Genomic DNA, 14,019 nt, shown 5'->3' on the forward strand with positions numbered 1-14,019 from the left:
ACTATGACTAAATGTAATGCATTATTCGACTTTGAGGCAGTAGTAAAGGATTAAGCCAAATTTTAATATAGAAAACAGAAAATTGTCCCTTACTATGGACAGCTTCTCTGTGGTTGTGTATCGAGCAAGTATATGACTGCGCTTCGCAGACCATGGTTCAAAATCGATCCCCACTCCTGTATCCTCTTCTTTGTCACGCTGCTTTTTACCAGGATCCTACGTAACACAATGAAAAAGATAAGCAGCAAAACAAGAATAGGGCAGGCTACTCACGACACAGGTAGAAATATAATCCACTTCTTAAAAGAGTGATCTTTGATGAAATATTAATTTGAATTAATAAAAGTAAATGTACCATTAATACCATTAATTATAAAACACCAACACTGGTCAATTTTGAAAAATAACTCAGATTAGTAATCTATTAAAGTAATTTTGGATATTGAAAGCAAAAATGACTGAGGTGCTGGAAATTTGGAATTTGACGCAGACAAGTGTGAGATATTACACTTCAGTAGGACAAACCATGGTAGGCCTTACACAGTGAATGGTAGGGCACTGAGAAATGTGGTAGAACAAAGGGATCTGGGAATACAGGTCCATAATTCATTGACAGTGGCTTCACAAGTAGATCAGGTCATAAAGAAAGCTTCTGGCACATTGGCCTCCATAAATCAATGTATTGGGTACAGGAGATGGGACGTTATGTGGAAGTTGTATAAGACATTGGTGAGGTGTAATTTGTAGTGTTGTGTGCAGTTTTGGTCAGCTACCTACAGGAAAGATGTAAATAAGGTTGAAAGAGTACAGAGAAAATTTACAAGAGTGTTGCCAGGTCTGGAGGACCTGAGTTATATGGAAAAACTGAATAGGTTAGGACTTTATTCCTTGGAACGTAGAAGACTGACAGATTTGATAGAGGTATACAAAATTATGAGGGGTATAGATAGGGTAAAAGCAAGCAGACTTTTTCCACTGAGGTTGTGTGTGACTACAACTAGAGGTCATGGGTTAAAGGAAAAAGGTGAAAAATTTAAAGAGAACATGAGAGGAAACTTCTTCACTCAGAACAGAGGGCAGTGAGAGTTTGGAACGAGCTGCCATCACTCCATACCCCTATCATGCATGTAAGCTCAATTTCGACATTTAAGAGAAACTTGGATAGGTACGTGGATGATCGGGGCATGGAGTGCTACGGTTCTGGTGCAGGCCGATGGGAGTAGGCAGTTTAAATAGTTTCAGCATGGACTAGATAGGCAAAAGGGCCTGTTTCTGTGATGTACTTTTCTAAGATTCTATAATAGAGTCCGCTGGGACACTCAGCAGGTTATGCAGCAAATGTGGAAAGATAAAGAGTGACCGTTTCAAGTTCAAAACCTTTGCCAGAACTGGAAAGGAAAGATAGTGGAGGAATACTCTGATAAAGGGAAATCTCTGAATGGATGTGGCCAAATGAGCCAATGTGACAAGAGTAGCAACTGGAAGTGCCTTATGCTTTTTTTAATCAGAGTTATATGTTGTTCATAGAAAGGTTCTGGGATACATGCAGCAGGCATGTATTAGAAAAATTGTAGTAAAGCAACTAAGCCAAAATATATGACACAGAGAAAGGGCCATCAGTTCTAATAGAGACAGAAACAAAAAGCAAGCTTCTTAAAATTGGATTTTTATGTTTACTACAGAAAACCTGCCAATCGCTGCTACTATTTTGCCTCTGAATTCAAAAGTAATCTTAATATATAAAATCAGAAACCTTTTCCAGGACAAAATACCAAGATGCAACACTATTTAAAAAAATTTTAAGAACCTGTTCCACACATTTTACTACATAAAAATAGCAAATAAAGACATATTGTTATAATCATTTAGTCCCTCCCATGTGGCCTTCAAAACTTGATAAGTCAGTCTTCCTGAACATGGTTCACAATTATGGCTAAAAGAAGTTTAGTGACAGACAAAAGCAGCAGAGTTTTAACACAATCAAACTCAAACCATGTTCCAAAATCCACTTTTCACTTGAAGTTCAGAAAGATTAGAGGAAAGGAATTTTAACAAAGATGAAGGTTACAAAGGTCTCACTCGAAGTCAGAATTGTAATTTGATTGTAAACAAGGTGGGAGAATGGAAATTTGATTTGATGAGGACTAACTAATCAGAAGGGTTGAACTATGGGGGTATAAATGCCACTGGACTAGACATGCCCAGGGTGATGAAGATAGAAGAGTTTGTCATTGAAACATCAGTAATAATCAATACTTATACTTGGCTGGAAGCCCGAGAAGAGTTAATTAATTCAGAAAGATTAGCTCATTGATTACTGACAGCAAAAAATACTATTTTACCATTGATCCCAGAACCATTCTTGGCTGGCCAGCAGCTAACCAGTCAAAATAGCAAGAATAAACTGTAAAATTGATAACAACATTCATGTACTAAAATGTTGGCTATTTTTTGTGAGATATATTTGTACAGACATAATTATAAAAATACCATGTTTTTTCCTGTCATCATTGATGCAGCTGTGAGGGGATCTGCTGTTGCAGCAAACAGCGACAAAGGGTCACTGCCATCCAGCACGCTACTCAAAGGATCCACTACTGAGCTAGACGATGAAGAAGAGGTAGATGAAGTACTTCCTTTACGAGCAAACTTTTTTGTCTTTGATTCAGTGACCTACAAAGAATTACCAAAAATATTACTGCTCTAGATGAACTATCCTTAATAATCCTTGCAATTTCCTCACCAGAACTGGCACAAGAGTATTTACAGATTCATGACATAACTAAAAGCAAATTAGGAAGTCCTGAACTTGTAGAAATTTACTGAATATTTCAGAATCACTGAAAGTGAAAAATGAGTGAATATGCTCTGCTTGCTTACACATTTATTATACTCTCTTATGCACAATTTTCTTTAAATATATAATCCTTAGATACTTTGCTTACAATGTCATGTACAAAATGAGAACATGAATTTCAGCCCAGATAATATTAAAGAAAGAATTAGAGGCCAGCATCACAAACAAACTTCACGTTAGCATTTGTAAGTATACTCATATTGTCTACCTTTTATTCAATCATTCATTAATAAATTTGCTTTAACATTTATGGATAAATTAAAATATTAGAACTGATGTTATTGAGGAACATACAGTAATAAGTTTCAGAGGATGAAAGTCACCAAACTCCAAAGGGATAGCCTCGAGGCTGCATGCTTCCAATTCTGCTTTGTAATTCCGCTCTCTGGAATGCCTTTAAAGTAAAATATAAAATTAGAAATACAATTTTTAACTTTCATTTATTTCCAGCTTTAGTAATCCTACTAGTCCTGTTTTACCAGAATTTTTCCTCTAAGTCTTATCAAATTCACTTCATGTTAAAAAAAAGAGAATCCTTTTCTCTTCAGCCTTCAAACAAGCTAGAATTCAAGTTGCTTAATGTCTATTTACCAGATAGTTGTTTGGCATTATCAGATAAATGTAAGCGCTACATAATATACCTCAATGAAATGTTCTTTTAAGGGCACTTAAATAGCAAGGATTAAAAAACAGCACAACTGTAAGGGCACTTAAATAGCAAGGATTAAAAAACAACCAGAAACTTGGTCTCATTTATAAATGGATGAATGTAATAGTTGCTAAGTGAATTAACTAGCTTAAAAAAAAGATAGTTTATAAATAATGCAAAAGTAAAATACATTCCAGCCACATTCATAACTAGTTAAACCCAAGTAAGACATTGTACAAAATGATTGAAATTTGTATTTAGATCAAATCAGGATGATTAAATGAGAAGACACTTTATCAGCAATTATATTTAACCATGTCTGAAACTATCATTGTCAGGGAAAGAGAAATTTGAATTATAAACCAGAATGATAAACCAAGATTTTTGGCACTAATCACTCTGCCTAGATTTTGTGTTCGAGGCAAACATTGTACATTCACTTTTCTTTTAAACTCACCGATGCCCCATCTTTCTGTGGGCTTTTGCACTGCAAGTCGTTTTAGTAAACATTTCACATCCAATCTGGAACTTAAACTGAACAATTTTTATTGAGATTAAGAATACTCTTAAAAGATTGATTAGGAGAGCAAAGAGAGGACAGGAGGTTAAGGAAAATCCCAAGAGGTTCTATAGCCATATTAAAAGGTGACTAGGGAAAGAGTGGGTCCCCTTCCGAGATCAGCAGAATATCCTATGCCTTGACCAGCAGGACATAGGTGGGAATTTTAATCAATATTTCTCCTAGGTATTTACTGAAGAAAAATATCATGCCTGCACAAAGATAAGGGAAACAAATGGAGATGCTTTAAGAACATTCATATCACCAGAGAAATGGCATTTACAGGCTTATAGCATTAAGGTTGATAAATCCACAGTGCCTGGCTAAGTAATTCCTTAGACCTTGTGTGAGGCTAGACAGAAAACTGCGAAAGCCCTTTGGAGATATGCACGGTATCATTTGCCGCTAATGAAATTCCCAAAGACTGGAAGGTTATTCCATTGTTTAAGAAGGGCAGCAAGGACAAGCCATAGAACCACAGGCTAGTCAGCCTGACAGCAGTTTTGGGGAAGTTGCTGGATAGAATTCTGAAGCACAGGATCTACCAACATTTGAAAAGACAAAGTCTCATTAGTAGTTGGCATAGCTTTGTGTGTGACAAACATTTTAAGAGTTTTTTATAGAAGTAAGCAAAAAGGTAGATGAAGGTAGGCAATGGATGTTGTCTATTTGTATTTTAGCAAGACTTTTGACAAAGTCCCACATGCTAGGCTGGACTGGGCAGTTAGGTCCAATGAAATCCAGGGAGAGATAGCTAGATGGATACAAAATTGGTCAGAGGTGGGAAGTAGAAGGTGGTAGCTAAGTTCAGTTCACAGAATGGAGACCAGTGATCAGTGGTAGGCTGCACTGTGCTGAGCAATTCTGGGACCCTTGTTATTTATATAACTGATTTGAATGATTAAAGAACTTAAGGTAAAGGAACCTTTCGGGGTGAGTGATCATAAATATGGCCAAATTCACCCTAAAATTTGAGAAGACGAAGTCAGATGTATCAGTGTTACAGTGGAGCAAAAGGAGTTACAGAGGCATGAGAGAAGAGGTGCTAGAACTGACTGGAAAGTTGACAGAACTGATGGGTGTGAGGTTGGATCACTCTGGGTGCTGAGCCTATTTGGAGAAATCGAGAGCGACTTTGGGCCGAGCAGTGAAATCTGGGCCTGGAGCAAGTCGCTGGGCGGCGTGTTCTAGGCCTGGAGCTTCCCGCTGCAGCGGTGTCCAGGCCCTAGGGTGAGGTACAATATGCTGGTTAGACAATTTAAACAATATACCTGAAAGACAGGGGTTCAGGATTGGAAGCGAGAGTCAATTTCACTCGCTCTCCTGTGATGTTCACGTCTCTCCCTATGGTGCTGAGTCTCTGAAGGCTGCCCCTGGCTGATGTGCTGCATGCCCACTAATATGATGAAATGATACCAAGGCTTGGGTCCACTCCGAGGTTTGGATCTAAGAACTCATTTTGGTTTGGAATGTTGTTCTCTTCAATTATTTGTATGATTTGTGGGTTTTTGTCCCCCTTTCTCTGTGCATTGGGCGTTGTTTTTTTCAATTCAGTTCTTTCAGGTTTCTTGCTTTGTGGCTGCCCGTAATGTAAGCAAATATATCTCAAGGTTGTATAATTTATGCATTCTTTGATAAAAAATGAACTTTGAAATCTTTGAAAATGACAAAGATGATGGCAGAGCAGCAATGGCTGGAATTTCTGGAAGCAACGCGGAAGAAACAGGATACATACAAAGAGGAAGAAATACTCTAAAGTCAGGATGACACAATAGTGGCTGACAAGAGAAGTCAAAGCCAACATAAAAGCCAAAGAGAGGACATATAACAGAGCAAAAATATATGGGAAGTTAGAAGATTGGAATGCTTTTAAAAACCAGCAGAAAGCAACTAAAAAAATCATTAAGGTAAAGGTGGAATACGAAAGTAAGCTAGCAGTAATATTAAAGAAGATGCCAAAAATTTCTTCAGATACATAAAGTGTAAAAGAGAGGCAAGAGTGGATATCGGACTCCTGGAAAACGATGCTAACTTGGTAGTAATGGGGGGAAGGAAATGGCAGATGAACTGAATAAGTATTTTACATTAGCCTTCACTGTGGAAGGCTCGAGCAGTATGACAGAAGTTCAAGAGTATCAGCGGACACAGGAGTGTGAAGTTGCCATTACTAGGGAGAAGGTGCTTGGGAAACTGAAAGGTCTAAAGGTAGATAAGTCACCTGGAGCAGATGGAGCACACCCAAGGGTTCTGAAAAAGGTGGATGAAAAAATTGTGAAGACATTAGCAAGAATCACTAGATTCTGGAATGGTTCCAGAAGACTGTAAAATTGCAAATGTCAGTCCACTGAAGAAGGGAGAGAGGCAGAAGAAAGGAAACTATAGGCCAGTTAATCTGACTTCAGTAGTGGGGAAGATGTTGAAGTTGATTCTTTAAGGATGCGATTTTGGGGTACTTTGAGGCACCAGATAAAATATTATGTAGTCAGCATGGTTTCCTCAAGGGAAAATTTTGCCTGACAAATCCATTGGAATTCTTTGAAGAAACAGCAAGCAGGATAGACAAAGGAGGATCGGTTGATGTACTTGGACTTTCAGAAGGCCTTTGACAAGGTGCCACACATGAGGGTGCTTAAGAAGTTATGAGCCCATGGTATTACAGGAAAGATTCTAGCATGGATAAAGCAGTGGCTGATTGGCAGGAGGCAAGGAGTGGGAATAAGGGGAGCCTTTTCTGCATGGCTGCCAGTGACTAGAGGTGTTCCACAGGGGTCTATGTTGGGACCACTTCTTTTTATGTTATATATCAATGATATGGATGACGGAATTGATGGCTTTAGTGCACAGGATACGAAGATAGGTGAAGGGGCAGGTAGTTTTGAGGAAGTAGAGAGGCAACAGGAGGACTTAGACAGATTAGGAGAATAGCCAAAAAAGGCAGATGAAATACAGTATCGGGAAGTGTATAGTCATGCACTTTGGTAGAAGAAATGAAAGGGTAGACTATCTGCAAAATGCAGAGAAAATTCAAAAAGCTGCAGTGCAAAGGGACTTGGAAGTCCTTGTGCAGTTTCCCTAAAGGTTAATTTGCAGGTTGAGTCTTGGAATACTGAACACAGTTCTGGTCACCCTGTTACAAGATGTGGTTAAACTGGAAAGAGTGCAGAAAAGATGTACAGGAATGAGGAGCAACACCATAGATATGCTATAAATTATGAGAAGCAGAGATAAAGTAGATGGTAACAGTCATTTCACCAGGATAGGAGAGACCAAAACCAGGAAGCGTAGATTCAGGGTGAGAGGGGAAAGATTTAAAAGGGACCTTAGGGCCAACTTTTTCTAAGCAGAGGGTAGTGAGTATATGGAACAAGCTGTGGTGAAGGCATGTACCATCATCTCACTTGGATTAGTACATGGAGGGGTAGGACAGAGCAGGAGTCCCCAGTCTGGTGTCCACAGACACCTTGCTCAGTGGTATTGGTCCATAGGATAAAAAAGATTGGGAACTCCTGACAGAGATATACAGCAAATGCAGGTAACTGGGTCTAGCTGGGTAGGGACTATGGTGAGCATGACTTGTTGGGTCGAATAGCCTATATCCCTGGCTCATTACTTTACGATTGTGTAAGATCTGTAACAAACTGAAGGATGAAACTACTCTTACAAGATTTTTGGTGGTGGCAAGGTTGTGCAACATTAATTAAGACACACACCATTGAACCATCCAACTTCACCCTTTTTCTTTGTGGCAATTTAAGCATTTGTTGGCATGGTTACTTTCCGTGCCTTGTTGTGCATTGAGTGGCAACCTTGCCATTTCTTTAGCACTTTATCTGTTTTTACGAGGCCGAGTTGCTAGCTCGACGCTCAACCCAGCACAGATGGAAAGCATGCAAGGAACTGACTGGATTTGAACCCTGGACCACTCACCTTGAAGTCCAGTGCAGATGCCACTGCAGCAATGGCTGGTAGAATTTAAGCATTAGCAACGAGTAACCAACATTGTCTGAACTTCTAATCAACACTGTGAGACAGGAAAAACTTTCATGTGGCCATTCACTGTGGTGGTAGGCCCAAAGCTCAAAGTGGAAAAGTTCACCTTTCACCACAATTCCGTATGAAGGATTTTGACCCAACTGTCCACTTCCTTCCATGGATGCTGCATGACCCACTGATCTCCTCTCGTGCTTTATACGTTGTTCCACATTCCAGCATCTAAAGTCCCTTGCATCTCCAGCATGTCATAAAACTCAAACAAGAGAAAATCTGCCAACACTGGAAATCCCAGCAACACACACAAAAACTGCCTGGCCTGCTGAGTTCCTCCACCATTTTGTGTATGTCATAAAACTCATCTACATTCACAAGAACTGCCTGAGGAAAACTGATAAGGATGTCAAGATAAGGTCCTAGATACTGTGACCAGAGGGGGCTATTACAAACATGAATGTTCCACATGATATAACCTGCTCATCTTATCAGGATGCCAGATAAGCAGCTGCCAAAGAAGATTTTCTACAGTGAGTCAGAGAGGCAGAGAGGCAGAGCTACTCTCGGGACAGTTAGAAGGAACAATACAAGGATACCCTCCTGTTAATCCTCAAGTATTGCATCACTGACTTGAGTCTTGGGAAGTCTTGTTCAATGCACATACAGTGTCACAAGCAGTCAAATAACAAATTGTCCTAATCTTCAATTCATGAGTTCACAGAAACCAAGCCAACAGTGATACCTTAGTCATCTATGAACTCAAAAGGATGAATGACTAGTCTAGATAAATACTGCAAATTCAACTATGAATGTGCACACTGAGTATATCACAATCGGAATCAGATTTATTATCACCAGCATGTGTCATGAAATTTGTTAACTTAGCAGCAGCAGTTCAATACAATACATAATATCAAAGAAAAAAATAATTATAATAAGTAAATCAATTACAGTATACATACATTGAACAGATTAAAATTATGCAATAAATAGAAATAATATATATTTAAAAAGTGAGGTAGTGTTCAAGGGTTCAATGTCCATTTAGGAATCGGATGACAGAGGGGAAAAAGCTGTACCTGAATTACTGAGTGTGTGCCTTCGGGCTTCTGTACCTCCTACCTAATGATAACAGTGAGAAAAAGGCATGCCCTGGGTGCTGAAGGTCCTTAATAATGGGCACTACCTTTCTGAGACACCGCTCCTTGAAGCTGTCCTGGGAACTTTGTAGGCTGGTACCCAAGATGCAGCTGACTAGATTTACAACCCTCTGCAGCTTCTTTCAGTCCAGTGCAGTAGCCCCCCATACCAGACAGTGGTGCAGCCTGTCGGAGTGCTCTGCACTGTACATCTATAGAAGTTTTTGAGTATTTGTTGACATACTAAATCTCTTCAAACTCCTCATGAAGTATAGTTGCTGTCTTGCCTTCTTTATAACTGCATCGATATTTGGCGAGCAGGTTAGATCCTCCTCAGAGATCTTGAAACTCAGGAACATGAAGCTGCTCACTCTCTCCACTTCTGATCCCTCTATGAGGATTGGTGTGTGTTCCTTCGTCTTACCCTTCCTGAAGTCAACAATCAGCTCTTTCGTCTTACTGACGTTGAGTGCCAGGCTGTTGCTGTGCACCATTCCACTCGTTGGCATATCTCGTCCTCTCGTCAGTTGAAGATCATTCCAGGCGAGTGTAGGTTAGACACCACCTTCCAAAATATCAGTTGAATGTCATTCCAGATGAGGATAGGTTAGACAACAACTTCCAGAATTCCTCATTTAATGGCACATTGAGGAAGTCACAGTATTGGTCTGACTTGCACTATTTGGAACTGAGGCTGAAAAGAGCCTCACTCACTCTCATTGCAAAATCCAGATGACTTCAATTTAAAGCCAGTATCAGAAGCAGCCTTTACAATTGTTACCAAATAACCACAAAAAAAATTACTGTAATTTGCCTCCTTTGATTCTGTAACTGAATTGCCAGGAACTGTAAGTTCAAGTTTACAAATTAATATTTAAAAGTTGTTTAGTTATCCACCATGATCAAAAAGCAATTGGGGATAATCCGTTAACATTTCCCCAATTAGCAAACATTGACCTAACAGCTTCTCACCACAATAAAGGGTCTTATTTAATATGATCTATCACATTGAAGATTTCATTCACAGCAACAAAGAACGAGGAAGAGCAAGGAAACATAGGAAACTGTGATTCAAACACATCTGTGAAAACCACTAACGTTTAAGACTCTTCCATAATATTTACAGAAGGAAGTCTGTGGAAAAAAAAAGCTTTTACAATAGAAAGAAATACTCTGAAGCACTTGCAATCTTCTACCAGCAGTGGCTTCTGGATGAATAACTTTAAATTTCAGCTTATCAAAACAAGCACTGTTGACTTTGACTAACTACATCCTTAAATGAGAGATTTATCAATTTGTAAATTCTTTTCTTACCATACCTGACAATTGGTATCCACCCCTCCTCCACCAAAACCAGGGTTTACTGTCCCATTATCATGATTCATTAGAAATCTAACCTCCTTCATTAAGTGGAGGAAGATCTGTGCTAACACAATGAAACAATATTAAAATGAAAAGAACGGGCAGACTGCAAGGTGACTTACTGAAGGTGGTTAATGAAGATTCTCAGAATCATCAACTCTTCCATAAGATCCAAACAGGGTGAACAGGTGGATAGGTGAGTAGTTTGTAAAGTGGTGCTTTCTTTCAGTTTCTTAAACAGGGCCTCTGTGAGTTTCCAAAGCAATGGGTTTGAAGTTCTCAAAATCACTTTTAAAATTCCTTTTCCACTTTGAGCAATCATGAGATTACTTAGAGCAATATGAGCTATTGCATTTCTTCACAGAGTCTGAAACAAATCCTTGAGTCATTTCTTTTGCTTGCTGGTAATTCTCTTCCCATGACAGAACTCAGAATAGCGTCTGTTGTCTCACAGATGTGGTGTCAAAAACACAAATGATGTTTGGCATTGGGTTGCTTATTCCTCCAGTGAAATTGGAGGATGTTGCAGAGACAGCAGAAGTAGGCTTCACCCCCACCACTCCACATCTTAAGATGCCTACTGCATTTAGACACTCAGAGGCACACTGGAGGGCAGATATCATTATAGCTTCAGACCAGGTCTGAAGTCGGTCTTCAGATACATTTTCCTTGATCTACCAAACAGCTGTGCTAGCCATTAAGCTGACGCCTTCCTCTCACAGAGAGATAGCTTGAAACATACAGAAAAAGTGCTTAACATTTTCTAAGATCTTGCCATGAATTTTATTTTGAAAGGGATAGGTGGTGCATTGGGAGCAAGTTGGTAAAGGACTTTCAGACCACAAGATATAGAAGCAGGATTAGGCCATTTGGCCCATCGAGTCTGCTCCACCATCTCATCATGACTGATCCATTTCCCTCCCAGCCCCAATCTCCTGCCTTCTCCCTGTATCCCTTAATGCCCTAACTAATTAAGAAGCTATCACCCTCCGCCTTAAACATAAGAAAAGACTTGGCCTCCACAGCCACCTGCGGTAACAAATTCCACAGATTCACCACTCTCCGGCTGAAGAAATTCCTCCTCATCTCCATTCTAATGGGCGTCCCTCTAATCTGCTCTTAGGTTCCCCCTCCATAGTAAACATCCTCTCTGCATCCACTCTATTGAGGCCTTTCAACATTCGATAGGTTTTAATGAGATATCCTGCTTATACTTCTGAAATGCCAATGAGTACAGGCCATCAAACACTCCACATACAGAATGATAAGCCTTTCAATCCTGGAATCATTGACATGAACCTCCTTTGAACCCGCTTCAGTATCAGCAATCCCTTTCTTCCTTTTGCACTGTAGATGTTAAGTATAAAGGCCATCTTCATTTCTGCTTCATAAGCATTACAATGATGCTTTGGAATTCAGCTTCCAAGTAGGTGCAAACACAAGTGCTCCCTGCAGCTCTGGCACTGACATTGCCTCAATTTCTATTAGTAGTAGAGATTATTAGTTCCACTTCTGTATGAAGTTTGCTGTAGATGAAGAGCAACAATGGGTCAAGAAACATTAAGAAGCAGCGTGGAAAAGACAAGAGCTTTATTTGGCACTGATCTTCAGTGAGACCTGATCTGCTGTAATAATTCAAGAACTCAGGTGCTCTGACAATGATAAGAGGCACAAAATAAGCCATGACTAGTGGGGATGACCAGTTTACAGAAAGAAAAAAGCAGTTGGACAGTCACAGCATCTACACAGAGTGAGCTTCAGCGTCAAGAATGCATTCTGCATCTTAACACCCCCTTGCAGCTTTACAATTCTGCGAACACTGACTCATAACCTGAAGCCTATGAACATCAATGCATATACCTCAACCTTGGAAGCTTCAAAGGAAGCAAAGGTGGGCTTCCAATAAAACCTTGGGTAAAGTCTCATCTGTGTCTCACAGACAACTTCTTAAGAGCAGCAATGTCTCCACAATTCATGAATCACCGTGAAGTCTGAAGTTCGCATACTCGGCATCAGCAAAAAGATTCTTAGGAACAATCAGGACTAGAAAATGACCTGGAGATTGAGGAACAGATTAACTGCAAGGTGTTTCTGGATTAGAATCACTGCTCCTTATGGAAAAACAAACAGTTCTATAAGCACCTGAAGGCTGTTATTCAACAGAAATCCCATTAACTTAAAGATGATCCTGAATAGAGGGAATGCAAAAGGTTCAGCAACTCACTGATAGCCATGGCATGAAAAAGCTCTTCAGCACTGTGAAAGCCATCTATAATCCAAACATCCAAAACCCATCACAATGAGAACCAAGAGAGGGGTTGAAATCATCGAAAACAAAATAGCAATCAATTCTCGCTGGGAGGATCAAATTGAAGCCTCCCTCAACTGCAACTGTGTCTTTGTTTGGTAGATCAAAAATTTTGATTTTATACCCTTGACTCCATTCCACGGCAACAGATTTGGGTCAGTCGTCACCATTCCTGACTGACAAGAAAACACTGTCCCAACTAAAATTAACAACACCTCAGAGCTGATGATATCTCTGCAAAAAAAATCCTAAAATTTGGTGGTGAAGAGTTTCAGTCGTTAATCTACAATCTCAACCAAAGCACAGAGACCATCTTCAAGTCAGGATGCAAGTCATAATCATAGAGGTGTACAACACAGAAAGAGGTCCTTCAGCTCACCATATCAGACAGTGGTACACATGGAAGATACTCCTTGCTGTCTGCCAAAAGGAGGGGACATCAAAGACTTTCACAATTCCTTTCAAAAGTTGGGTTAATTACACTGGATACTCCATCTATCCAGCTGCATCGTGCACTTGATTTTCACTGCCTGGTCACTGATAGAAAAATGCAGAAAGCAGCATCATCCACAGCCCGTAATCTTTTCTTTTTGACTTCACCAATGCCTTTCGCTCCATCAGTTGAGAGGAACAGTGGAACAACTTCCTCCGATTCAGCTGTCTACAGAAAGTCAGCTCCATCTTACATCTGAAAAATATTTCACCTCCTCAAAACATTCAAGACACAACGCTGTCTGATCTCCTCAATAACGTTAGTACAATTCCAGGATTTCCTGTTTTAAAGTTTGTTTTAGCATTCTTTCTCCGTATTATAGGTACAGAATAGGGGGGAGGCAATTGAGCAACTGATCAGATAAACCTGATCAGTCAGGACCTGTTCACTTAACAAAGCTCTTCATCGATTTTGAGATCACACTCATGAATTTTGAGAGGCACACGCAATTTTATAGCTTAAGGGCGTCGAAAATTTCCCCAAACGTAACCATTTATAACAAAACACAAAATCCGGTGGAAAGTTTCAATCAGCTGTAAAGGATTCTTACCACTGCACGGAAGCCATCTTCCAAATCACGTGCTCCACACCGCACCCTCCAATGAACTCTCTTGTCATGACGTCGAGTGGGAGCGCCATATTTGTGCGGGGCAATGACCCAAATA

General features: G+C 39.9%; 1 protein-coding gene across 4 annotated transcripts in view; it reads right to left on the reverse strand.

Moving 5' to 3' along the window:
- Positions 1-13,927, reverse strand: part of vps35l (VPS35 endosomal protein sorting factor like) — a 115,377-nt gene extending 101,450 nt beyond the window's left edge. For 2 of the 4 annotated variants that reach the window (XM_063059042.1, XM_063059039.1), the window contains exons 1-4: positions 10,676-10,890; positions 3,152-3,251; positions 2,491-2,673; positions 94-216 (exon numbers count right to left, since the gene is read on the reverse strand). In XM_063059042.1, coding sequence (XP_062915112.1) covers positions 94-216; positions 2,491-2,673; positions 3,152-3,251; positions 10,676-10,875 — 606 coding nt within the window. In that variant the 5' untranslated portion in view covers positions 10,876-10,890. Of the gene's footprint in view, positions 1-93; positions 217-2,490; positions 2,674-3,151; positions 3,252-3,963; positions 4,041-10,675; positions 10,891-13,904 lie in introns of those variants that run through there. The other 2 variants (XM_063059040.1, XM_063059041.1) reach the window with 2 other exon arrangements.
- Between the last annotated feature and the right edge of the window lie 92 nt (positions 13,928-14,019).

The sequence above is a fragment of the Mobula hypostoma genome, chromosome 9, assembly GCF_963921235.1.
Source record: "Mobula hypostoma chromosome 9, sMobHyp1.1, whole genome shotgun sequence".
Taxonomy (NCBI): domain Eukaryota; kingdom Metazoa; phylum Chordata; class Chondrichthyes; order Myliobatiformes; family Myliobatidae; genus Mobula; species Mobula hypostoma.